This window comes from Drosophila erecta, unplaced genomic scaffold, assembly GCF_003286155.1.
Source record: "Drosophila erecta strain 14021-0224.00,06,07 unplaced genomic scaffold, DereRS2 tig00000021-arrow-pilon, whole genome shotgun sequence".
Taxonomy (NCBI): Eukaryota; Metazoa; Arthropoda; class Insecta; order Diptera; family Drosophilidae; genus Drosophila; species Drosophila erecta.
In genome coordinates, this window is record NW_020825198.1 from 23,863,150 (window position 1) to 23,889,161 (window position 26,012).

Below are 26,012 nucleotides of genomic sequence, written 5' to 3' on the forward strand. Positions count from 1 at the left end.
TTGGAATTCCATGAGCTTGCAGCAGAGCTAAAAAAAGCAGTACAATCAAGCGATAACCTGTAGGCAGCGATGATTCTAACTGATTTTGTGGATTCCTTCCAGTAGGTGATTACTGGTCGTTTTTACGGCCAAGACTGATTTTCTTTTCTCCAGCTGCACAGTTTCCATGTCAATGTCAAAGTGGCCTGCCTCGAAACATATCGATTGTTCAAACTGATGCAGCCTGTGGACAGGATATCAGCCGGGTTACAGTGGGTAGGTACATGCCTCCAGTGGCAATCTGACGTATTTTCTTGAATTTTAGCAATTTGATTTCAGACAAAGGTTGATAATGTGGCCGAGTGTTGGCGATTCCAATGCAGAACAATTTGACAGTCGCACCATTTTTTGATAGAGTTGTGCTAAATATAGCTTCTTGGTATAAGCAACTCTGGACTTCGATGTGATTAGCTGTACATTGGTTACACCATATAACACGAGTGTGCGAACGTAGATGCAGCATTCATACTACATACTACATAACCCAGTGTAGTTTTAGAAGCCACAGCTCCTGCAGGATGATTTTTACCATGATGATGGGAGTAGCTAGTCGCAACGGATTAATCAGTGAAGACGATACGGACAAAATCGTGCGCTTGGTAACGTGGTCTGAATCCACTCTGGGTGAGAACGAAAAAATTAATGTTTCGTGTTTGATTGCAGCGTTATCGACAACCGCTCAATAATTTCAATGTTATGGTGCTGTAACTTCTCTTTTGATTTGATGTAGCTCCTCTACCGTATGCGTATCCCTCAGGGATCAATAGAGCATTTAACAGATCCATTACAGCTTTTTATGCATGAGAAAAACTACTTTATAGAATCGGTCTTTGGAAAACTAAAGCCAAAATCTGACCTTTTTTTTAATATCTGTAAAAAAAACAATAAAGTTTCATCATATTGCAACGAAATTGACAAAAACTTTAATCAAATTAGTTTCTTCGATCAAAATGGATTTCGGCCGAAAATCTTCTAGCAAAAGTACACACACATACACTCTTTATTGCTTACTGTTTTGCACTCACATAAGCAAATACTTCTATTTTTAGATATGTATGGTCCCAATTTTACGCGAGCGGTGAGAGAGCTTATAACTCCTGCATGTATTTTACATATTCGGCCCTTACATTAGGCCTTTTTAATAGGCTACGTTCGAGAGGTAAGAATCTCCTTCTGGCGAATCATCTTTAAATAGGAGTCGTACTTCCAACCGCCCATCCGAATATATAACTCCACACAGTTTCCCTTCTACAGCGTAAGTGTATTTTTTGGAAATTCCACATGATCGATCCGCCATAGCAGTTCCATTTTTTCGTCAATTTCTTCTAATGCGATAGATGAGTACTGTTGAAGTGTTCTGTTCTCGACATTGACCAGACCAGTCCATCCAAATAGTGTTTTCTGGAGGGCGGGCAGACGATTCCGTTATTTAGCTTGGGCGACTGCTATGATATCAAAGATGGGCTCCGTGCCTAGAAGGAAGTCGATGCGGCGATACTTGAAGTTTATATCGGCAAGAGTTAAGTGGTGCGAAAGTTCCACGAGAAAATGTCAAGCTGCGATTCTGGGTGATAGGCGATGTGTGATGTCTCGCAAAAATCAAGGCGAACCTCGCATTAATTGGGTCTCGACTTGATATTCGTGGTTGCATTTTGTTAGATTTGCGTTTGTGTCTTGCTCATGCTACGGATCTGTAGGTTTCGCTTGCTTTGTGGCAGTCAAAGTCCTTGGGCGAATTTCCCGGATATGAAACTCACCTGAGGGCATGAATCCAAAAGCGCTTTTCCCATTTTGTAGGAGTATGTGTGACTGCCTTCGAAACATGAAGAACGTCTGTTTTTGAACGTAATGTATACAAGTTTTTAAGGGCAAAAGGTTGTACATGCGCTGACGAAACTTAGAGCAAAGATAAAGTGGCGGGGAAATAAGCACAATCATCACAGAAATAAGCTAAAAAAATTAACACTGGTGAAACGAAAGCTTTTTCTTGTTATACTTGTCGGATGGTGATAAATTAATAATATAAATCTGTATGAGGATTCTAGGTTTTTCTTCTCACTTACAATTTGTGGTTGCGTTGCAAACTTCAATACAATTATTCCAATCTTCTATCTATCTTATTTTATATCACTCCCACTCCTTCGTTTGTACGAGTAAGCAGCGTGCCCTTAATTAGTTTTTATACATTTTATTAATTTAAAAGTTAAGTAAGCGCAAGTCCCGCAAGATGTATATATATTTTTTTGTAGCCGTTTTTTAACCGTATTACACCCTAGAAGTGACAGGTCCCTGAACTGCAAAAAAAAAAAAAACTCCAAAACGCCAAAGGAACTGCCTTGAGGAAGTACAGACGTTACTTCATACGGGTTGAACAGCTCCACTGATCTCGACATAATATGTCCAATTTACCATATATGTTTTTATCCAATTTAAAAAAAAAAGAAAGTGTGAATACCAAGTTTAAAAAGTTTCGGTCGCAAAGCGAGATGACAACAGGCTTTAGCAACTCCCACAACTTTTAAGATAAACTTTTTAAGATCGTAAGACTTTGAAGATTCACACATCGAACAGCCAAGAATCCAAAGCAGAGGAAGGTGTTCAACTGTTTATCAGTCAGTCAGACTAAAAACAACAAAGAAAACGACAATCAACGAGTGTTAAATAGCCAATCCAAAGTCCCGAATCGTTCACATGGAAATTCTACTCCAGTAATTGCAAAAAAATTCCTCAGTCGGGTATTGACTCCCAAAATAGGGGAAATAAAAAATATTACTCCTAGGTGAAAACAACCAGCCCCTACAACTAATTACGGGAGTAGACAAAAAAAGCTCTAGTCCAGTATAAAAGAACACAGTCTCCAGAGTCTCTGAGAATGACAGTCTTGGGTGGAGACAGTCTCGGGTGGAGACAGTCTCGGGTGGAGACAGTCTCGGGTGGAGACTATAGATATCGTGTCCAGGGTGGACAGAACCAAACTCAAAACAAGTACAGTTAATGAGAAATTGGGGAATCTGATAGCGGCAGCACATCTGTCACGTTCCAGCAATAAATACAAAATAATCGTTGTTATTTTTTTTATATGTATAACGTTTTTATCTATAATGTATTGACGAAAGCATACGTATATGTATGTATAGTACCAACTTCATGTTTAGTGAAACCAAGGATCCAACGCGTCGAGGTATCATTGCCCAAGAGTAGAGTGGGTTTACCCGGACGCAGTTGCCAAATATTCTTTATATCTTTTTACATATATACACGTATATTCTCGTGCCAACATTATTTCTTTTATAGACAACATATTTTTGTAATAATTTTAACAAAAGGGTAGTAGGCATAAAACCAGTTTATTGTTAGCGTCTCTAGGCAATGTAATTTTACTGTTCATAATTCAATATTTAATAGTTAATATTTTAATTAATGAAATTAATTTCTTAGCGGGTAGTATCAGCTTTTGAGGCAGTGAGGACTGACGAACTGTACGAATCTTGTTATTCTACAGTCACTTCTTATATTTATTCTCGTTATGTTGGAGAGGTGATAGGCTTACCAAGATCCACGACCAAAATACTAAGCTAGCAAATTTGTGCCTGAACATCTGATGCCTCTCGAGGACGTGGGCAATAATATGTCGACCTAAGACAACACCAGGGTATACCGAATCCCGCATAGAATATGGTATGCATGCAGTGTTTACAGAAAATGGTTAGGATGATGGCAGCTAAGCGCCCAGGCATAAACCGATGATGATTGGGGTCAATATAAGCACGAATTAGAATGGATCCTTTTTACAAACTATGCTTTCAAAAATATTGTTGATTTTAACAAGTGGACAGTTGTTTTACATTTTTACTACCATTTTTGTGAATTGGCATCTAGTAATAGAAATACCCTTCGATAATGTTTACGAAAATAGCAGTTTTTAAGAAAGAATGAGGAAACTCCATTGATGTCGGACTTAGGGGAATCATTTAAGGACAATATCGCAACAATACTTTTTGAAGGCCTTTTGTATAGCATTGCTGTAATGCTGTCAAGAGTCGATTTGACGGCCAATGAGAAGTTGTTATAATTAGTCTCAAAGCAAGCATTCAACAGCATATAGACCTAATCTAATGATAAAAGGCAATTCCTAATAGCATACATGATAGCAGTATTCGAATTAAATTTAGAAATAAAATTAGGAGACTTTTTAAAGTGTATAACTGAATATTACAACAGAATGGCTGGTGATGTACATCACAACAAGAAATAATAAATTCCGCGAGAGCAATTGAAGGGCTTACAATAGAACAATACAACTAGTATACACTAAATCCAGTAACATGTGCGAAACATTGAAAACAATATTTATTTGGGTTGGCCGTCACTCTTATATATACCATCAATAACAATGATTTCATGTGACTGGGTTACATTGTTAGGAAGCATGGATAAGGAATGCGAATCAACCTCCATAAAACAGAGTCCAATTTAAAGTCTTTAAATTTAAAGCAGCGCCTATTTCAGAGGGTATATAAGAAACCACAACAATCAGATTTCAGACGTGCCCCATTCAGTCCCTGCCAACTTATCTAAAAAAGAGTCATTGACAAAGAGTTTGATGTTAAAGCTCTTCAGGAGTACTGATTGTGTCTCAGTTATCATGCCAGCTATGTTTTAAACATATAATTTAAGTCTACTAGTCTTTGTTCTTCTGTTAGTTGCATTGGGTGGTTGGAAAGGCTGTCCGTTCGTGATAAGAAATTGAAGCGCATTCCGGGGCAGGAAGCCCATAAGTAAAGTATGTCAAAACTTCCCACTGAGAATGTTAGTGCGAATTGAGATGGGCTGCTCCAAACCATAGTTCAAGCAGCTGTCAGCGCACTTAGATTGAATGTATTCAAGCGTAGCTGTAGGATATATGTATAAAGTCAAGGAGTATCGCCAACACTGAAAAGATTAAGAAGTAATTCAAGAAGAGAGCACTTGACTGCGCAACTGTTGGTCCCAGTTCATGTCCCAGTTCCCAGTTCGACGGTATGAAGAACAATTAGAAAGATGTAATCAAGTCAAATTAAGGAGAGTGCCGAAACAAAGAAAGCGCTGTGCGGAAGGGCATCAACTTCAAATGCATAGAAAATTCATACATGGCAGACGGCAACGCCGTATGTTGTTTTTTGTAGCGCATCGAAAATAAAGCTGTTCTCTCACTTAGGATTTGAGATAAATGGCATTTGATTCGGGAATATGACAAAAGACTATAAATTGTAGTTAAAAATAGAGCGTTAATTCGTGTCTCGAATTCGAAATCGACTCACTCTAACTGATTGTGTCCAAAAACGCATTATTTTTTGAAACTTGGAATTTAACTTTAAATAAAGACTTTTTAGCTGTTGTATTTGATCCAGTCATAAGTCATTGTTTGCGAATCATTGCTCATTACACTACTATCACACTGCCAGAGTAGATTTGGCATGTTGAGCATGTCAAGTCAAGCCGTATGAAAAGTGTGACGAAATCTCGACGAGCAACGCAAAGCTTCGAAGGCTCAAAGTTAGTTAGAAGAGGCATATTGAAATAGAAAACGCGTTGGCTCGCAACGAATGCTTCGCAGTCAATTGATACCGTAGAAAAGTGATTTTGGGAGTTCACCAAAGCCAGTCAGTTAGTTAAAGACTTGCGACACTGATCAATAAGATGATCGTCTCTTGTCCTAGTCATTAACTAAATTGTCTGGTGATTAATCATCGTTGTTTCAAGAAATTGGAAGAAGACTAGACTAATACACAAGAAAGAAGCCCCGCTATTTAAGATCGGTATACAACAACTTACTGAATTAAAGGAGTCAGCTGTAACATATCTGCTTGCTTATATCTTCTTATCCGTACTTATGCACATGTTTAAAATTGATATTCATTTGGTATCCTGGTATCCATTTTTTGATCAAAACCTACTTCGTATTTTGCAGTTAAGTCGAGTTCCGGAAAGAATTTTATTATTAACAGCTAAATTCAAAGATCGAATGGAACGTTTATATACATGAAGTCGTGCTTATTTTTTGCCTACCGGACTGTCAATTCTTCTGCATCGCTTCTCAAAATGAAACTCCTGCTAGCCAAGATACAGCGAAGGATCTTTCCAAGCGGCGCTATTGGGAAGCGTTTCTGCACATATTTCTGACAATTGAAAACTTCCTTGATTAGTTTCAGAGTTTAATCGATTGAAAATGTATCTTTGCCTATAAGAAGCTATCGACAAGTTCAACTTGGGAGTCGGGCTACTGCTGCGGTACATCCAACAGGCTTACTCAGCTAAAGAGTATGGATTTCTTAGCTAGAGCAAAAGGAGCATGCTGCTTTTTTATGCCTCAGACTTCGAGCCAATCCATCGATTTTCATATAGTTGAAACCGTGCCTCTTCCAACGGGGGGAGTATATTCAGAGCAGACCACCAGCGCCTAGTCAGGTGTCCACCTCACTTGCAGCGCTTCTGTACGCTCTTCGCACGAAACAACTATTTGCCTATGTTGTCACAGTTATAAATCTCATTTCTATTTGAAAGCCAAACTGTCGACTGAGTTTGTGCAGAAAGTCCAGTCAGGCAAACAAAACACAAATCTTCACCGCTGCCTGAATCCGGAATAAAGTAGGAAATGCAGCGCAATAAAAGCATTTAAAAAATGTTCTGATTTTTATACCCGTTACTCGAAGAGTAAATGGGTATACTAGATTCATTGAGAAGTATGTAACGGAATTATAAAAGCAAAACAAGTTGAGACATAGACGCAGCGCAAGTTTGTTAAATGATGTTGCTACGCCCACTCTACCGCTCACAAACAGCCCAAACTGTCACGCCCACACCTTTGAAAAATGTTTTGATATTTTTCATTTTGTTCGGTTTCAATATCGGTTTTCCACGGCCACTCTACCAAACTAGGGACTGCCCAGGGACTGGTACTGATGGTGACATCGTGACCGTTTTGTTATCGATTTGGATAACAAATGAATCTACTAGATTGTAATCCAGTGAAGTGGTAAGAACCTGATTTTTGTTTGGTCTGCTTGTGTGTTTGTTCCATCAAAATTATGTAGGGTTTTATTATAATAGTAATAAAAAAAAAATTCGTATTTTAAAACAAATAATATACTCGTATGTAGGCTATCTGAATATAAGTTACGTTACGTCTTCACCGTTTTTCTTCGTACCGTTGCCGCTCCCGTAGCCACGCAGGCAGAACGCACAACTTGCTTCTTCCACGAGCAAACAACCACTCTCCGGTCGTCCCGCTCTCGTAGCGATGCGCATTTGCTGCTCGTTGAACGTTGTATTTGCCAATTTGCCACCTCGGTAATTCGCTACCTTCAACTTCATATGTAGTCGTTGTCTATAGTAACTTTATTTTGTACTAGTGGGATTTGGGTAAACAGCCAAAAACCAATCCCACAATTATATAAACGTGATCGCCGGTTTACCAGCAACAACACTGTGCAGTTTGCTATTGCAATATCTATATCTAGTTCCCATGGTACACTTGAAAATTCTTGTCTGATGCCAGATCCTCATCCGCATAAGTTGAACTGTTGTGACTTAGGGAGACGTCACAGATCTCAGGTGATGGGCTCTTAGAGCATCCGCAGTACTATTCGCAACGTCCTATCTCTTGCTTCGTCACCGCAAGTCCCGCAAGACGCTACAACCTAAGCCCTATCGGACTCGCCGCGTCAACGGCGTTCATCCTTTGTCTTAATTATTTGGTGTTCATCACCTGTCTTAATTCAGTGACTTGCTTTGCTCAGAACTTGTCACCGTGATGATCTTGCTCTTTTCTGACTTTTACGACTGTAGAATTTTACTAGCTCATGTTGTTTAATCAGGTTCTGGTTATTGATGACTGTCCGGTTTCCAGCGTTTGGCCCGCTTATAAAGGCATCCTCGACGTTTCCTGACACCCTACCAATAAAACTGCTCAGCAACAGTGTACCGTCAATCATGAGCTAGAACTACATGGTTGCTTATATATGTTCAAAACTTAAAAAAACAAGGGTTTCAGCTATTCTCCATCGGTGTTGCCAATGAACATGCAGGTGTTCAGGACACTTTCCGGGCGTCCATTTCCATTTTATTGCATTGTAACACAACTGTTTATCCATTACTAATCGTTACATTAGGGAAAAGCCGCGATGTACAACAGTAATAAACCATTGGAAAGAATATATGGGCGATAGAATTTTACAGCCGCGGCCCCGTTCTGGTACGAAATGCTTAAAGCTTCATATAAGCTTGTTTTAATATATTGGAATTGGCTACGTTGGATTTGTCCATTTGAAAAGATCGTATAACTTCAATTTAGCTCTAGAAGGTTTTTGTAACTTGATAGTAGCATGAAGATCGCTATCGATAATGTTGATATTGCAATCATCAAAGAATCGCGATCTCTATTTGCGTATCTGTACTCTGCAATACCACATACTGTATAGTAAAATTAAATGTCCTTTGCATACAATGATCCTGCTAACCATTGCCACGCCGATTCCAGGCAGTTGAGGGAACGCGTCAACGGGTAGGACGGTGTGGGCCAGTTTAAAGACCTCGTTGATGATAAGAGCTTCGTAAAGGAATATGTCAGGCCACCAGAGGAATTGCAATCTTGATTGAGAGAACACCAATGGAGGGAATACCATACTATGGAGGTTAAATGTGCATTAAATTATTATTATTAAATATTTTGTTTGCTGTGCATTAGTTATATCCTAATTCGGATGTCAAATGTAACCCTTTATTTCGCAAGATCATAAATTTTATGAATAGAAACTAATTTCGGAAATCCTACTTATAAAAGGTTTTACCTAACCTAATTTAAATTTTAAATTCCTTGGGCTTATAGCGCTGTTTCTTGCTTATATTAGGCTATTGGAAAAAACGATCTTGTTACCCACTCTATAGATTTCAGATTCTTACCATTTGTTTTGGGAGAGGTTGACCTTATTTTGCTTATGAAAAATTAACAACCCTACGTTGCGATTTGTAACTGAATGTATGTATGGACCCATGTAAACTTTTTTCAAACTTATTGAAAACATATTCATCAGTTTTAACTAATCAAAATTTTCTGACCAAAGTCCACTCGCGCCGCTGTCACCGATGAAAACCTTAGTTTTAAGAATAATTTTGTAAAGCCATTGCCACGTGATTATATATTAAAGTAATGTTTTTAATATACGAGTATACCGAAGCGAAAAGCAATATTCTCGCAAGTGACTACCTAAAAGGACTTAAAAAAATTCTTTGTAAAATGGAATTATTTTCTCCAGCAATTAAAGCAGATGAACAAATTAAAATCGTCCTACGTCCTTCTAGCTCTTTTTATAAATGAAGTCGACGATTTGGTCTACCATAACCCTACAACACCAGAAGCCCAACATTAAAAACTATTTGTACGTTTTTCGGATTTTAAAAGGAAAGTACGGGGTACTGAAAGTACTGAGTAGTATAGTGAGTAGCTTAAACTTCCAAACTTTTCCTTAGTACTACCTTTTACCCACAAGATACATGATTTTTTAAACGCAGTCATGGTTGAATATGCCGGCAGCGCTTATCGGAATTAAAATACAAAAATCTATCCCTTCCAAAACTAGCAACTTAACATCTTAACATCTATGCCAGATGTTGCTATTAAATTTTCAGATGGCCAATAAATATAACTTTTGGACCGTCTGAACAATTCGTATATGAATACGAGAAGCTAATTACATCTATAACGTCTGTCTTTCCAGCATGGTATTACAAATACAGAAACTGTATATTGGTATTCGTTTGTAGTACTAACTTTCCCTACGAAATATCTTGAGCTAATAAAACAAGATAATTAACCACCTCTCAGTGAGCCCTTGGTTAAGTCGACAGCCAAGAGTGTAAGCAATGATCGCCGTTCAACTCACATTTCTAGGACTCAAGTTTTGCAAGAGAAGGTATATGTAGATACAAATAAAACACACGCCTGAAGCTGAGCCGTGACTGACTTACAGTAATTTTTAGCTGGTGACACTCAATATAAAAGTTTATCTCACGAAATGGAAAACAAATGTACTTCAACGAATTATCCGACTTAAATAAAGTATATATATACTTCTTGCGCTATCGAGCACTCTAGATAGACAGCCGCGTTTTGTTTACATTTAATTAAATCTGAAAATGAGTTTTAGTAATTCATAACTGCAATTATAACTGCAGCAATTTGCAACAAAAATTTTTAATTACAATGTCCATGTCCAATGTACATTTGAGTTCTTAATAGTTATGCACTTTGTTTTAGCCTCTGGGAACGTATATTGTCCACCAAGAAATATGGCTAAATATATTAGAATTAGTATATACTTTTTGGACAGTTTCTGTTTGCCTGTGTACTGGGCCTTAACAGAAAAATGTTCTACCGCTGCAACCAGATGTAAATATAGTTTGTTTCGTGTTATGTCATACCTAGTATAATATAATATTTGGGAAAAATGCAGTTGTATGTTAAGAACTGTGATATATTGTTCTGTTAGTTGTGGACTCACCTCCTTGATCATCAAGGGCTACAAGTGTTCGTATCCCTGCCTCCTTGCTCTGATGTGCAGCAAATTGAAATGTAAATAATTTTTAAAAGTGTATAAGTATAGATATACGTGTTAATATTGTTTATATATGAAAGAAAAAAGTATTAATAGTGCGGAGTTTTTAAAAAATAATCCATAGAATACAAAAAATTTTGTTAATATCCATAGAATATACCAAACAATATTCAAATCTTAGCTTAGTTTTTTATTTTGTCTGAAGATTATAGATATGTGTGTATCAAATGTAGAAGTCAAATGATTTCAAAGGTGATTACTATAGATACTATGATTACTATAGATAGCTGTTTATAACTCAAATATATATTCCAATATTTCTTGATTTTTTATAGAGCTGTTTTATGACCCATAAATCAATTTGATAGGACCTTAAATCCAAACAAAACCTAATAATTTATACTTGATCATTAATTGGTTATACACCCAAGTAGAAGCAACAATGTCTAGATTAATTTGCAGTTGTTTTTAGTATACAATTTTAAGAAAACTACAACCGTTTAAGCCGTTGAAACGGAGCCCCATAATAAATTTAATTAAAATAAAATACGGCATTTAAGGCGATGATCTCTTAAAAGTATTTTCCCACAATTGAGGATCCAAAAAGCTACGTATGCTGGCTACGGCAAAAGTGGGGATACTAAAAAGACAGACCATAAATTTACAAACAAAACTTAACAATAGTGAGATTCGCTAGCAAGTTTCGCAGGCCAAGCTCTAGCATCTGTACAAAAAAACTCAACTTTAGGCAGAAAGCGAGAGAAAATAGGAAACTGTAAAGAAGCTTAGATCTCTCAGAAAAATTACTTAGCGAAAGGATTCCATCCCCGGTTTTTGAATCTCCAGAATTTGATTCAAAGTGTCTGCTAAGTTTACTGCTTGAACTGAGTTGAGATTACTGCTCGCTCGTTTCTGGGTAGGGCATCCGGCGGAAAGATAGAGTAAGGAGGAGAGGACAAAAGCAGTCTAAATTTACGAACGCTGCTGAACGCCCGCCTCCCTTCGGTCTAACGAGCTATTTTTTTCTTTTACATACGTGTACACATACACATGCGCCTGTACATAGCCATAATATTAAGTAAAATCAATGAATAATTATAACGTCTAAATATAAGGTTGTCAAATATCCGCCCTTTTGTCTTTTGAATTTCGCGGCTATGTACAAAGCGCTACAGAGCTCGTATCTGGCAATACTATACATAATTTGAAAGGTCTTGACATAACCTACAAAACGACGCTATGCATGATTAGTTTGGATATTGCGTTCAACAGTTATAGACGTGTAAACATGGAGTTCACTAACGCCGAAATTCGCGCTATTTTAAAGTTTTCCTTCGTTAAAGGCAAATCCGCTAGAGAAACGTTCCGTGAGATTAATGGTGTTTTGGGGGATGGTACTCTATCACTTCGAACCGCGGAGGAATGGTTTCGACGATTCAGAGCCGGTGAAAACGACACCATGGATAAGCCAGCCGGCGGAAGACCTGTGACGACAAATACCGATCAAATCATGGAATACATCGAGTTAGACCGGCATGTGGCATCTCGTGACATTGCCCAGGAGATGGGAGTTAGTCACCAAACCATTTTAAACCATTTAAAAAAAACCTTCTGGACCGAATCAACGCCTGCGATATGCTGCTGAAGCGGAACGAACTCGACCCATTCTTGAAGCGGAGTGACTGGCGGAAGTGACTGGCGGAAGTGACTGGCGTCGAAAAATGGATCACATACGACAATATCAAGCGAAAACGGTCTTGGTCGAAGGTCGGTGAATCGTCCCAAACAGTGGCCAAGCCGGGATTGACGGCCAGGAAGGTTTTGCTGTGTGTTTGGTGGGATTGGAAGGGAATCATCCACTATGAGCTGCTCCCATATGGCCAGACGCTTAATTCTACCATCTACTGCGAACAGCTGGACCGCTTGAAGCAGGCGATCGACCAGAAGCGTCCAGAATTGGCCAACAGGAAGGGTGTAGTGTTCCACCAGGACAATGCCAGACCACACACTTCGTTGATGACTCGTCAGAAGCTACGGGAGCTCGGATGGGAGGTTTTATCGCATCCACCATATAGCCCGGACATAGCGCCTAGTGATTACCACCTGTTCCTGTCCATGGCGAATGCCCTTGGTGGTGTAAAGTTTAACTCAAAAGAGGCTTGTGAAAAGTGGCTGTCCGAGTTCTTCGCAAATAAGGAGGGGGGCTTCTACGAGGGAGGTATTATGAAGTTGCCGTCTAGATTGAAACAGATTATCGAACAAAACGGCGCATATTTGAACTAAATCCGATCACTGTAACACTTTTTATAAAGCATTGAATAAAGAGCAAAAAGAGCATTGAATAAAGAGCAAAAAAACCTATTATATTCGACCTGTGTTTACTCTAGCCTGGAAACCCCTCTTACAATGACCTCTTGTTAGCAATATACATGGGGACACTACTATACATGGTGGACCATGAGGGGAACCTGCAAGTGCAAAACTTTAGATTCGACTGTGTTTTTGAGTGTAAATAGATTAGGTTAGAACGCGGCTGCGTAAAGTTTGCAAATCGACTCGGCGAATTGCCTGAAAAAAAGACTGCGATACATATGCGCAGCATGGGCTGCGTTGCAGAATCTTAAAAAGGATTCGCAATCGAGGAAAACGAGAATTTAGAGAAGAACTAGTAGAAATGAGAAGAACTAATTCGGATTCGGAAGGGTTCGCGGGATCGAACTATGTCGCGAAGAATTTCCAGTCGGAATTCGAGGAGCGTTATATGGATGCCTATCGCATTGCGCCATCGCAGAGGACTTGGATAAACTTCCATCCGAGAATCCTCCGTCGCCACCACCAGTGGGCGGGGCCGCCGATACGGAACATGGCACAGATGTGTCAGTTCCCTAATTTACCGATGAATGTGTGTACTGGCCAGGCTACTATGACGCCTTCACAAGCCTCATACACAACAACAAGAATGTCGGTAATGTGCAACGGTTGCACTTTCTCAAAGAGTCGTTGCCAGTAGGGCGCGATAATCATATCCGACCAATGCAGCTCACGGAGACAAATTATGGACTGATGATTAAGAGGTACAATAGTACTCGCCTCGTTATTTCGCACCACATGAACGCTATCTATTTGCCCAGGCAGCAAAAGAAAAATTCAGAATTAATACGGTCTATATTAGGCACGGTCAATTAGGCAAACGCCTGACTGCATTCCACCGCGTTCAAGCAACCTTTCTGGCCTTGAACTGCTACAGGAGGGAGGATATAGTGAGCAGGGCAAAATGATGTACCAATTGCTTAATCAAATCGCATGCGCTATCACGCTGCACCAGCAATAAAAGTTTCCAAGTTTGTGGACAGCGCCATCATATACTGTTGCATTTCCCAGTGTGGGCTCATAAACAATCCTCAAGTATCCGATCTGGACTTTAGCGACGCCTCTTAGTGCACCTGCAGCCTTGGAGAACGCATCTCAGTAAAGCCTGTAGGCATCAATTTTTGGGGTGGGTCCCAGGTGACCCGTTAGACTCGTTGGAAGTACACAGTAAATTTCGTAATCTGTAGTATTCATTCAGCAAATGTTCTCAATTCGGTTCCTGTCTGCCATGTCTAAGCTTCACGACACAGGATTGGGATCATATTCAAGGGCTTTCAATGGCGCACCCCCACTACGCGCGGTCGAAGCGAGTCGATTTCATTTTAAAGTGGTCATTCATTTAAGGACGATCATGTTGCACGGCAAGCCCACAGCTCAGAATACGCACTTCGGATGGATCCTCTCTGGACGATCGGAAGGAGTGCGCTGTTGCAGACAGATCTCTGGTGCGAGTCCGTTTTCCAGAAGATTCACGTGCGGTTGCCCTTTAAAACCTACCGGGATCCAATCATGGTCCTAGGAAAATCTTATCAAATGGTGCCTAATTGGTTCCTGCAGCTGGAAAGACGTCTGTCTATCAGTCCAGAAAGGTGAAGCAAAGGCATACTTTGCGCTCGGGCAAATAGCGCCGGCGGTGGGCAATGAAAGCCACGAATAGGCACGTAGCATCTTGTGTACTCCCGCATCACGCTGTTTAAGAAGGATCTTCAGTCTACCAAACGGCGAAGCGTTTTCGATGCTTCATCAAGTACTAGCAACGGGCGATCGTTAAACGACATTCTTTGGACTGAGACGACCTTTCAGAACGACATGTCGGCAGTCATACTCAATTGGCGGAAATATCGTTTAGTTTTCAGTGAGGATATACAGAAAATCGATGTGCACCGGGAAGACGCCCAATATCAGCGGATTTTATGGCGGGCGGCGGATGGATCCATTGTTAACGCTAACATTTGGAACGGCTTCTGCACACTTCGTGGTATCAGATTCATTCAACAACTAGCGAATGATGAGCGGCGTTCATGTCCTAAGGCGAAGGATGTGTTGATGAACGAGATATACGTGGACGACATTCTTTCCGGAGGGCATACGACAGAAGAGCGGCAAGATAAACGGACTCAGGTAGAGGGTGCAATAAAATCAGCTTGCACGGAGTTGCGGATATGGTCCAGCGATTATTGTCCGCTCGATTCCGATAGAGCATCAGTGCAGTCGGACACCTTTAAACTGGGGCACTACAGGACCCGGCGCAAGTAATGTAGCCAATACATTCACTACTTCAAATTTTGAGATACCAGCCAAAATGACGATCCACTGGGTCGCATCGCGCCAGTCATCATCTCGGGAAAGTTAATTTTGAAAGAGGTAACCATGGCCAAGAAAACGCATGCAGACGGCAATCAGACGGCCCTGGATTGGGACGATGAGGTTCCTAATGCTCTTGCGGAAAGGTGGCAAGCTTGAAAGATGGAAGACTTTCGTCGCTAACAGGTTCTTCATTTTGGATCAGTCTTAAGCATGTTGGAGACATGTTGGTACTAGCGAGAACCTTGTGCAACAAGAGGACTGCCTCCGAGTGAGCTGATGGACTTCGACTTTTGGTGGCGAGGCCTGGAGTGGCTTACACGCAGTCAAGGTGACTGGCCTTCGACGGAGATCGGTCAGATCGACAGAAATAATGCCGCGCTAGAGGCAAAGGCGGACAAAGTAAGCGTTCACCACGCAGTCCCAATGCTATCGCTTATGAGCGATTTTCTAGTTTCAGCCCGGTGGTACGAGTCATAGCATATAAAATGCGGTTCAAACCCAATGCTAAACATTCAGGAGCTGGACTTTATTTGCTATCGTGCGTATCGTTCAAAGGGAGTCTTTCTCGTCTGAGCTGACCGCTGAGCTTGAGGTCTTAAGCTTATCACCGATCTTAGTAGTAGGCGTTTTACGAGTAAGGGGACAGTTACGCCATTCTGGGCTGTCACACGAAAGTCGTCATCCAAAAATCATTTCAAGTTCTCATCTAGAAATAGGGTAAAGCTAGTAATACGGTACTGGCACGTGGTGACCCGGCACGGAGGTGCGCAGCTGACTTTGGCGCACACTCGCCAACGGTTCTGGATACTGACAGGAAGACGAGCCGTTCGAACAGTTGTTCGGAAATGTGTGATGTGCTTTCGGGCCAGACCAATCACTTCGACACAGCTTCCTGGCGGCTGGTGTTGACTACACAGGCTGAAAGCTCTCTACAGTGACAACGGAACCAACTTTGTGGGCACGGACAATTTGATGGATGCTTTCTACGGCAAGTTACAGGAGTATTACGGGAAGCTCATAGCCACCAAGCTTGCTTCGCAACGGACGACATGGCACTTCAATCCACCTCAGTGAAACTGTATTGTTTTTGTTGGATTGCCCTGAAAAGTATGTAACAGGAAGGAATCGTTTCCGACCATATAAAAAATATATATATTCTTGATCGGAATTTATAGCCAAGTCGATCTAGCCATGCATATTCCAGAGACTCCACCGCAAGCGGTGAGAGAGACATTATTGCCACCATCAAAAAAATGACTGCATTGTGTAAAACCAATGTATGTTATGTATGTAACTTGTATGTTATTTTTTTTGGTGTTTGTCTTTGGTTCCCCTGTCAAAAAGCCAACCGACAGATAGTGTGTGACTCACAGCCTCGGATTAAAAACTTAAGTAAATAGTTTACAAATGGCGATTCAAGATCTAAACTACCTTTAATTTATTCGCGTGCAGTTTCGGCTTTAATCTTTTTAATAATTAAATTTTTAATTTACCAGTCCCTATTAGTTTTTCTAGTTCTATCCAAGCCTCGTACAACCTCTGTAGCCCCAACGTCACTTTTAGTAGAATACGATGGTAAACGTTAACAAACTAAAGTAGCCAAATATGCAGTATCTGTAATTGGCATACATAATACAAAAAATGTTTCAAGTACTGTTTCAAGTTTTATGGCATTTGCTGTGAATCGTTCTTTCAAAAAGGTTCATGGCCATTTATTGTAGTCACTATTGAACAGTTATATGTCAACTCGTTATGCAGATGTTTGATTTTTGATTGATTTTTTTCTATCCAAGCCTCGTACAACCTCTGTAGCCCCAACGTCACTTTTCGTAGAATACGATGGTAAGCGTTAACAAACTAAAGTAGCCAAATATGCAGTATCTGTAATTGGCATACATAATACAAAAAATGTTTCAAGTACTGTTTCAAGTTTTATGGCATTTGCTGTGAATCGTTCTTTCAAAAAGGTTCATGGCCATTTATTGTAGTCACTATTGAACAGTTATATGTCAACTCGTTATGCAGATGTTTGATTTTTGAGCTGAGCTAACCGCTATAGCTCTTGCTGTTGATATAGTAAACAAATAAAGTTTTCGTTTCCTGTTCTTGATGCTAGTGATCCCAATGCTTGAGTTGCAATCTCCTCTCGGTTTTAAAAAGCACCGTTCAGCAACGGAGAGCGAAAGCTACACTTAGGAGAAGCTAGCTGAAACTGAAAAAACGTAGTCATGGAAGAACTTTATTTTTTAGATCAAATCTTTTTTTTTCTACTTATATTTAGTGAAAGAGGGGAGGGTCGGAAAAATCTGAAAATATTAGTTAGACATGGGCAAAAAACTACATTTATAACAAATTAAAAAAAAAAACAAACACCAAACAAAAATTTGGTTTAGTTAGGTAGCGAGGTTACACTGAAATGACACAGCAAACTAACGTCTCATGTACACAAATGATTATCTTTGTGTTCGTCACACGTAATGTAAAACGATATACAAGGATAGTTGAAAATTAAGCAAGTTAATTGTTTGCTAAGTGAAGTAAAAACGGCTTTATTCATTTAAATCCAATTAAAACTAAAATACCTAAACTGTCTCTAACAAGCTGTGAGTTTTTAGCTGTCGGTAGCAGTGCCCTCATAGGAAGAGGATCGACATCGCTGCTTCCAATAGGCCACGACATCGGCTGAAGTTTTGTTGGTTGAATTGGTGCAGTTTTTCTAGATTCACATGCGCTGGTGGGAGCGGAAGCGTTTTTTAAACGGCGCGTGGAGAATATTATGCAGACGCTGGGCTTGCATATTGGAGCTCCGTGTTGTGCTTTGTTATTCTAAATGTTAGCATTATTGTTGTTACTTCTTCCTCCTCCTATTAATGCTGTTGTTGTTACACTGAGATAGTTGATGTTGTGCCTCAGTAGAATATTGCTCTTAGGTTGCTCTAGGTGAACTAAGTTTGGAACTTTTAAAAGATACATTAGAGCTGTTTTATTGGAAATTATTGTTTATTATTATCTCCCTTCCGCCTTTTTGTCTTTTGAATTTCGCGGCTATGTACAAAGCGCTACAGCTCGTATACTATACATAATTTGAAAGGTCTTGACATAACCTACAAAACGACGCTATGCATGATTAGTTTGGATATTGCGTTCAACAGTTATAGACGTGTAAACATGGAGTTCACTAACGCCGAAATTCGCGCTATTTTAAAGTTTTCCTTCGTTAAAGGCAAATCCGCTAGAGAAACGTTCCGTGAGATTAATGGTGTTTTGGGGGATGGTACTCTATCACTTCGAACCGCGGAGGAATGGTTTCGACGATTCAGAGCCGGTGAAAACGACACCATGGATAAGCCAGCCGGCGGAAGACCTGTGACGACAAATACCGATCAAATCATGGAATACATCGAGTTAGACCGGCATGTGGCATCTCGTGACATCGCCCAGGAGATGGGAGTTAGTCACCAAACCATTTTAAACCATCTGCAGAAGGCTGGATACAAAAAAAAGCTTGATGTTTGGGTGCCGCATGATTTGACGCAAAAAAACCTTCTGGACCGAATCAACGCCTGCGATATGCTGCTGAAACGGAACGAACTCGACCCATTCTTGAAGCGGATGGTGACTGGCGACGAAAAATGGATCACATACGACAATATCAAGCGAAAACGGTCGTGGTCGAAGGCCGGTGAATCGTCCCAAACAGTGGCCAAGCCGGGATTGACGGCCAGGAAGGTTTTGCTGTGTGTTTGGTGGGATTGGAAGGGAATCATCCACTATGAGCTGCTCCCATATGGCCAGACGCTTAATTCTACCATCTACTGCGAACAACTGGACCGCTTGAAGCAGGCGATCGACCAGAAGCGTTCAGAATTGGCCAAAAGGAAGGGTGTAGTGTTCCACCAGGACAACGCCAGACCACACACTTCGTTGATGACTCGTCAGAAGCTACGGGAGTTCGGATGGGAGGTTATATCGCATCCACCATATAGCCCGGACATAGCGCCAAGTGATTACCACCTGTTCCTGTCCATGGCGAATGCCCTTGGTGGTGTAAAGTTGAATTCAAAAGAGGCTTGTGAAAAGGGGCTGTCCGAGTTCTTCGCAAATAAGGAGGGTGGCTTCTACGAGGGAGGTATTATGAAGTTGCCGTCTAGATGGAAACAGATTATCGAACAAAACGGCGCATATTTGAACTAAATCCGATCACTGTAACACTTTTTATAAAGCATTGAATAAAGAGCAAAGAGGCGGAAGGGAGATTTTTGCCAAACTATTATAATATTAAAACTTTTTTTTTTGTCGGTTTCTGTTGGATAAGAGTAGTTTGGCAAATTTATAGGAATTTACAAGACTAACAATAAAAATTTTACAATTTACAATACATGAGCATACGTGTATGTATACAGTGGTCAAATGTAGCTGTATGTGTCCAAGAGATCTGCTGGCTCTAGAGCGCTCTCTGTGCTCTCTCTCTCTCTGGCTCAAGCACAAAAAGATCGTCTGAAAAAAAACGTATGACGTTACGCATCATTTTATTCTAATGTTATAGCGATCTGATTTTATTGGTCTTCTCGATACTAGAGCAGCTATCTCAGAAGATTCTGTGTACTCATACCACCAAATTTATATTAAACGTGATCACCCAGTAACAACCGGGATACCAGTAACAACACTAGCAGTTCTAGTTTCCTTGATCTTTATATGTCTCGTGTTACATTTTGATTTGATTCCCCGTTGTGGGGTTCTCCTTCGTCGGGGAAGTGCTTGGCGAGAAGGTGGTCTTAGGTAAGCGTTACCGTTCGAAGACCAGGGTGAACAGGTGCTGGTACCTCAAGGCGAACGCCGTGCTAGCCGCAACCTCTAGTTTCTTGCTCTGTCCCGGCCGGTCCCGCCAGACGCCTGTTCAGTTCCCACCACTTGCTGTCGTAGGAAGACTCCAGATAGCTAACGTCTGCGTCACAGGCAACTGCCGGGTGAAACAACAACACGGCAACCGCCTGGTTTACGTACGCAATTTCCGAAACAGTAGAGCGGGTCTGCACCCAATTGGGCCCGAATGCTCAATGACTATCGGACTCGTCGGCCCAACGCCAAAGTCTAGTGTGGTGTAGGAAGGCGTCTCAGCCTAGCCGTGCTTTGTTTTAATGGACGGCTGTAGCTCCCTTGCTGCTTGCATTTCTTCGCGTTGTTCACTCTTATTCTCGTTCTTCTTGACTTTCCCATCAAAGTCCAAAGTTTTACCGTTTGCTTGGTCCAAATTCCACGGTTTGGTACCGTTTCTTCCATTAAATCGGTACGCAGACACTCTCTGTTCTGCTGTTGTACTGCTCTAACGTGTGTCGTCTTACTCCTGCTCTCCACACTCTCTTTCTTCACACTCTATTCCTCCGGACTCTCGTTTTACAATTGATCTCCAAACTCTCTACAGATTCCGTTTCTCTAAACTGTCTTTCTGTACTACGCTTTGATATGTTGGCCTCCTTCCACATTTAACATCTTGAGTTAAAGGTCCGCACAATGTCTTTGCTAAAAAGGTCTGTAAGTATGTAACAGTTTCCTACAATATAAGGACCATATGGAGATCCCAGGAACTATAAAAACCGGAAAGCTAGAAAGCAGATTAGGCATGCAGGTTCCAGAGAAATAGACGCAGAGCAAGTTTGTTAACTGATGTTGCCACGGGCACTTTAACGCTAATAAAACCTCCCAAACCTCCCAAACTTTAAAAAATGTATTGATTGTTTTTTTTTTTTTAATTTTTTGGTAATTTTGTAAATACCTATCGATTTGCCAAAAAACTTTTTGTCAAGCCAACAAATTTTGAAACAGTTTAAAATTTTATTTTATAATTTTTTTTCCAAATTTCTACCGATTTTTCTGAAAATTTTAAAATTTCACGTTCGCACTTCCTCCAATTGAATGGAATGTAAATATGTAAGATTCAATATCTAAATATTGAACGTAAGATATTGTTTACTACACCGACAGCATTTTCTACAATAACGTTTGTCATTTTTTCCCAGTTGCACCAGTTTCGATTGAGGAAGCACAGTCCTAGAATGCAATTGAATTATAAGAAACCTCTTCTGTTCTTAGAATAGTACTTTGCGTAGGGTGTGATACGAATCAAATTCGCTTTTCATGCATTCTGTTTGGTTACTCATTTTGCGTTAGAAAAAATATCGGTAATGTTTAATTTACTTGAAGATTTTTTTTCTTTTGTGATACGTCTTGTGACTGATTAATAATTCTTGGGATTACACCTAGGGTTCCTATATTACACAATCTACATTCAATTCACATAATAATCTTGATAAGATTTCACCATTATTATTATTATTATACTAATGATTATTATGTTTGACCTTCTCCTCCTTTTAAAGTGAAGAGTATCAAAAACCGGAACAGCAGAAGTTTCGAAAGTTACTTTATATCCACGCGAATCAGAATTAATATTGTTTCGTTTGGAGACCATATAAAAGGGTAAAACTCAATATTTTTAAACTGAATATTTATTTATTTTCCGTTATAATGCATTAGATGACGACATCGACATACCTTGGTTTGATTATGTCAGTGTAAATAAAAATCAATCCATATTCAGGTATTTTCCACAGAGACGTATCGAAATAACGGAAGTAAGCGTTTCCGACCATATAAAGAATATATATTCTTGATCAGGATCAATAGCAGAGTCAATATGGCCATGCCTGTTGTCCGTCCGTCCGTCTGTCTGTCTGTCCGTCCGTATGAACGTCTCGATCTCAGGAACTATGGAATGTTGAGATTAAGCATGCAGCTACTAGAAGCATACATATATGCAGCTCTAGTTTGTCACGCCCACAAACCACCCAAAACTGCAATGCAAAAACTTTTGAAACATTTTTAAAGATTTGCCAGAAGACTTTTTTTTATTTGTTTTGCCAATTTCTATCGATCTCGGTTCCCGATCGGTTTATACCTCAACACGGATAGATTTTTATTTACCCTGACATAATCAAACCGAGGTATTTCGGTAGTAAAAGACCTCGATGTCTTCGTCTAATACGGAAAAGAAAGAAATATCCAGTTTAAAAATATAAAATCTTACCCTTTTGATATATGGTCGCCAAACGAAATCTCAATATTAAGTCTGATTTGAGCGGATATCAATAACTTTTGAAACTTCTGATGTTCCGGTTTTTGATACTCTTTACTTTAAAAGAAGGAGAAGGTCAAACATATAAATAATATCCCAATAATGTTGACTTAGAATCGTAATCATAATCATCATCATGGTGAAATTATATATTATATGATTATATGATAAGACTGATACTGATAAAATTAAAGAACAAAAATATATATAGGCAGATAACTATTTACACTAACCTGCGACGCTTTGTACCCAGCATCTACACGTAGGTGTTACTAAAGCACTGAGTCCTAATAAAGAATCTGTTTGAATCTGTTAAAATTTAATTTTCTTTTTTAAGTTTTTGTTCTCCGGTTTTTTCTTAACAGAGTAGATCAAGTTAATCAGAAACGAACATGCCACATACAGCATTTGAGGAACGTAGCTTTGGAGACTCGTCAATTGATGCTGATCAAGAATATTTATACCTTGTAGGGCAGGAAACATATTCTACATTTTTGCCACATTTTCACTAAAATGATCAATTATCTTCAATAAAAACTGTACTAATGTGAGTTTATCGCACATAATAAATCGTTCATAGTTAAAACCATGGAAAACCATGGAAAAGCGATGTTTAGAAAAAATATCAAAATAAAAAATTAAACCAGCAAAATTTTAAGCTAGTTACGAATTATTACACACACAAATTCTTACTTTTGTTCATATATAATATATATATTCATGAAACTTTTTCTTTTTTTGAGCGGTATGCAATCCCGAGGATTTTTTAATAATATTTTATATACATTTTTCATTGTGCTTTTTTCATTTCACAAAAGCTCGAAAACATTACAAATGTAATTTAAGTAATCTTATTTTTATAAACATATGGTGAACTCATGTCTGAAAAGGACCGCATGAAAACGGCAAAATTTAATTTTTGTAAAAATGTGAAGGTGTGCATAGGGGTTAATTAAATTATAATTATATGTAGTTATCAAGCGATTTATGAATTTAAATTTATTTATAAACATAGACTGAAAATTAAGACTTTAAAAACTATCCGTAATGGCCCTAACCATTAGGTAAATCGAGTCAACTATCTTTTAGTGAAATTCAAAAATAGGAAGTGACAAAAGCGGTAACTCAGGAATACATAACATATTTTAGTATGTTTGTGCCATTATTTCTTATTTCTACTATTTAAATTTAACATATTACATATATTTTTATATTTTCTTACCTCCTCACACAGAGCAAGCATACGTCGCGTACTTTCCAGGGACTGAAACGAAAAATAAATTGTTACCACTTTTACAGAAAATTTCTATACATAAAGAACGGTATAAGCATTATATTTTTATGAAACTATAAATATAATATATATTTTGTAAGTGGTTGAGTTTAAATTAAAATATTCTTTTTAGAGATATGTTTATAACGGAAGAATAAATATAGTGTTTTTTTTAATTTTGAAGACATTTCAGCATTTTTTCTACCCTTAAATTCTATTGTTTTGTAAAATTTGTATATTATTCTCCGTGACAGAAAGTTTGCACTACGAAGACAGAATGTGCACAAGTTCTCTAAACGCACAGATTGATAGATAGGCGAGCAAGGAGACAGACAGACAACGGATATGCTATGTTGTTTGAGATAATGATGTTGTTCATGTATTACAGTTAAAAGCACTCTACGTAGTATTGCCAAGGAACATCGCTGGTGTCGGTGGAGGTCTGGTGCAACCGAGGCTGCCACGACATTGACCCCGGACTACTGGTTCTTTTTCGAGCGCCTATGGATCCCCAGCTGGGATACACACCCGCTTCCAAACTATTAAGCGCAAGATAATACCAGGCGCTTCTCCAAATTTTGAGAGGAAATAAGTTAACCTCGTCAAGAAGGATGACATCAAATCGTTTCGGATTTCTCGCGGACACGCCAGCTAATTTAGAAGCTACCAGCTTAAGGAGGACAGACCGTACAGAGTCTGCATAAAAGGTCTGCAACACAGCACACTATCCAGCCAGATCAAAGAAGAGTTTACTCTATGCCATACGAGAGTGGTAATAGAACCACTTCGCAAGCGCACTGCTTCGTGCAATGCCATAGATGCCAGCAGTTTGATCACACGGCCAAATACTGCCGGAGAGCTCACATCTGTGTGAAGTGCGGTGGTGGAGCATTATGCCAAGGATTGCACTCGAGCACGAAGTGAGGAATGCACTTTCTACAACTGTGGTAAACAGCACCCTACAACTATTCGGGCTGCACAAAGTACCAGGAGTATCTACAACGCTCGAGGCCCAAAGGTGGACTTGGAAGCAAAACCGAAGGCACTGAGTGAAGCTTGCCACACTACACCACCGGAAAAAGGCCGACTGCTACCCTTCAAGGCGGCGTCTCCTATGCAGCTGTAGCAAGGCAGCACCAGCAGCAGACCCAACAGCACTGTAACAACCGGAGCCGCACCCGACAAAGGGCAACGGGAGAGCTACTACAGCACCCGATGGACACCAACAACAACATCGAAGCCAACCTCAAGTCGCTGAGTGATAGCATCAACTCCCTCCGGGCGTTCCAAGAAAAACAGATGGAGATCATTATGATTTTGCTAAGCCAGCAACAATAAACACAGCAGCAAGGGCAGATTCTTAATCTGCTCACTGCCCTCCATGCACATCAAGCCCCATAATGATGCCGCTGCGCATCGTAGCGGGGCAGCTATCATGATCAAATTATCATGGGCCTTGCCCACTACTCGCTAACACCAATAGCCACTAATAAGGTGTTACTTGCGCCGGCAGTTATCGAAAGAGCGCATGGCCCTATAAGCTTTGGAATGGTATACTGCTCCCCGAGATTTGCGTGGACTACGGAAGAGTTAAAGGACATTCTGGAAGAGTTCTGGAGTAGATTCATCGTTGCGGGCGATTGGAATGCTGCCCACTGGCTCTGGGGTGCGGGAAGGAGCATAAAAAGAGGTCTTGCCCTAGCGAATCTCGTCCTAAACTCGGAGATGAACTCGAGCAACAGGAGGACCAACGAGATACCCGTACGGCAGTAGAGGCTCTCCAGGCTACATTGATTTTGCGCTGACAAGGGGTGTGCTGGGCATGCACGCTAGCATAAGTGCGGTTGTTGAGCTTAACTCCGACCACCTGCCTCTGGTAATTACGCTGGATACGGGGGCAATATGATACCCTAAAATGGTGCGGCTAATCACTAGGCGCACTAACCTGGAAGTATTCCAATCGCAACTGGAGTCCACTCTGCCTCTCAAGAGGACGTTGATGATGCAATTGATCTGTTCACGAACAAAATAAAGACAGCAGGTAGATTGGCAACTCGCAGCATATCTCTGCAGCCCGCGGCAGATCGAATCCCAATAACGAGGGAGATCCTGCTGCTCATAGCTGAGAAGAGGCGCTAGTAATAGTAAGTCGATAGTAAAGGGTCATACACTTTTTTGATACAATCCTATAGTTACATACTATACATCCAAGTTGATTATAGCACTCGCTTATATAAAAGTTGTTTGTTATCTATTGTGAGCTTGGAATACTTCCCCATTCACGAGCTCTTCGCGT

At 40.1% G+C, this 26,012-nt stretch overlaps 1 protein-coding gene across 1 annotated transcript in view; it reads right to left on the reverse strand.

The window, feature by feature from the left end:
- The window catches only part of LOC6544436 (synaptosomal-associated protein 25), an 83,672-nt gene that overhangs the window by 42,396 nt on the left and 15,264 nt on the right, over nucleotides 1-26,012 (reverse strand). Inside the window, exons 3-4 of the mRNA XM_001973770.3 lie at nucleotides 23,666-23,707; nucleotides 10,578-10,626 (exon numbers count right to left, since the gene is read on the reverse strand). Coding sequence (XP_001973806.1) covers nucleotides 10,578-10,626; nucleotides 23,666-23,707 — 91 coding nt within the window. The remainder of the gene's footprint in view (nucleotides 1-10,577; nucleotides 10,627-23,665; nucleotides 23,708-26,012) is intronic.